The 2,162-nt window shown below is 36.4% G+C and overlaps 1 protein-coding gene across 1 annotated transcript in view; it reads left to right on the forward strand.

Moving 5' to 3' along the window:
* OTOA (otoancorin) overlaps nucleotides 1-2,162 on the forward strand; it is a 38,007-nt gene that overhangs the window by 18,431 nt on the left and 17,414 nt on the right. The window contains exon 20 of the mRNA XM_009319989.1: nucleotides 1,827-1,920. Within this exon, the coding sequence (XP_009318264.1) occupies nucleotides 1,827-1,920 (94 nt within the window). The remainder of the gene's footprint in view (nucleotides 1-1,826; nucleotides 1,921-2,162) is intronic.

Consider the following 2,162-nt stretch of genomic DNA (forward strand, 5'->3'; position numbering starts at 1 on the left):
AAGAATGGGAAAATGGAAGTGGGATACTCAGTGTGCTGGTGTGAGAAGAGAAATAAAGAAGACTGCAAGCACCTGTGGCAATGGGAGAGAGCTAGAAAAGAAGCAGAGGGATGTAAAGTTCAACCAACTGAAGCAACAAAGCGGACAGCATGTTAGATGTCATTAATGACTCAGATGAGGAGGCTGATAGGAACCACGCTGCTGCATCAGTCATGCAAAAAACAAAGCCATCCTCTATCTGACAAGAATATACTGTTTCTCTCTTGCATTGTCTCTTAGAAGTATCTTGCATTTGAAAAGGGAGACTGAATGCATAGTTTCTAACCATCCCTTCAGCCCCAAAGTCTGTCACTTTATCCACCTAATCATTTTAGTTGCTCATTCAGCTTCCTCCTGGTCACCATTTTTCTGGTAATAGAATAGCTATATTTTTCACCAGATCCCATCCCTGCATTAATCTTGATACAGGTCCATTTTATTGAATCATGACACACTGTGCTAAATAATATTTTATTTTATTTATTTTGTTTTATTTTATTTAGAAAATATTTGTCTAGTCAAACATCCTCGTAGTGGAGCAACCAACCAAATAACATTTTCTGTGAGAACATGCACTAGTCACAGATTTGTTACTTCTATCTTCTTCAGGATTTTTCAGGCTGGAAATTATTTATCCAAGTGATTTGTTAAGTCAACCACCAACTGGGTTGGCTAACATCTGTCAGATTTGTGTCAAACCAACAGGCCAAACCTGCATAGTGCTAAGCTACATACATTTTGAAACACACAGCACCACTCAAAACTGAACCTGAACTTAATGTTTAAGACCTGAAATTCCTACAAATAATTTAGCATGTTATTTCAAGGGATATGGTACCTATCACAGAACTGATCTCTCATACAGAAATGGCATAGGTGTCATTAGATGTGGCTCTCCAAGGTGTTAGATCTGCCTTCCATAACTCTTGATATTGCAGATGAATGAAATAGCAGACAGTAAAAACACAGAGCTAATAAGATATGGATTTAAATCTTCTGATCCATCACCTATGTTTCATGTTTCTGTCCCTTAGTTTTAAAAAGGCAGCATTAGCAGCAGACTGGTGCCACACCGAGTTACTTTCCTGAGTTGTTTAGTGAACTCGATATTTTCAGAATGAGGGGGAAACTGTCCGCTTCTCCTAAGTGTGCGTGGACCTGTTTTTCAGAAATGTTGAGCACCCACAGCTCCTGCTGACATCAGGGAATGTTACAGTTGGCCACCACCAATGAAAAACAGCCCCTGTACACCTGCAAACAGTTAAATATTGGAATAGAGGAGGGTTTTTTTTAATTTATAAGCAAGTACTGGCAAGTATTGCTTGCTTGAAGTATTAGCCACATTGGTCCTTAGGATAAGATTCTTGGAAAAAGGATGGTTTCAGTTTTGGTTATGAGGTTTCTACTTCTTTTGATACCATTTTGCAGACTACTATTGCAGTATGAACCTGATAGAAAATGGTAAATTTTCTTTTAAAAAAAGAATTATTTCTCCTTGCTTGAAGACTGTAGTGCTAAGAATACTATGACTATTGAGGGAGAGAGAGAGCTCCGTTACCACAATATTTGAAGGCTTTCTCTGAATATATTGAGAATTCCACTAATGCCCTATATATCACAGAGAGATGAGAAAATGCAATCTGACGTTAATAAGCATGAATCATCACATTGGCATAGAAGTGTCTGTGTTTCTTATATGATACAGTATAAGAAAAACTCTGAAGTTTTAGTATAACTTTGGTTGCAAACTTTCTTCATTGATATAATTTTCCAAAATGTGTCTTTAGCTCCCCAAACAACTGGACAGCTGAAACGACATTAGATGTTGGACCATTCATAGCTCTGATGTCAAAAGGGGAATTAAACGTTCTTGCTGAAAAGGTATGTTTTTATTATAATTTTTAAATTTGTAAAAAATAATGTTAGAATTTGGATTTGTGAATGTCATAATGCAGTCTAAATTATGTAACCTGAATGCTAAACTAGGTAAATAATTCACTTGGCAAGGAACCATGTGTTAATGTTTCACACATTCTTGACTCCATCAAAATTTCTGAGATCTATTCTTGAAAGTAATGGTACTATAAACAATTATTTGCACATATACAATGATAATTGTACAT

The sequence above is a fragment of the Pygoscelis adeliae genome, unplaced genomic scaffold (genome assembly GCF_000699105.1).
Source record: "Pygoscelis adeliae isolate BGI_AS28 unplaced genomic scaffold, ASM69910v1 Scaffold242, whole genome shotgun sequence".
NCBI lineage: Eukaryota > Metazoa > Chordata > Aves > Sphenisciformes > Spheniscidae > Pygoscelis > Pygoscelis adeliae.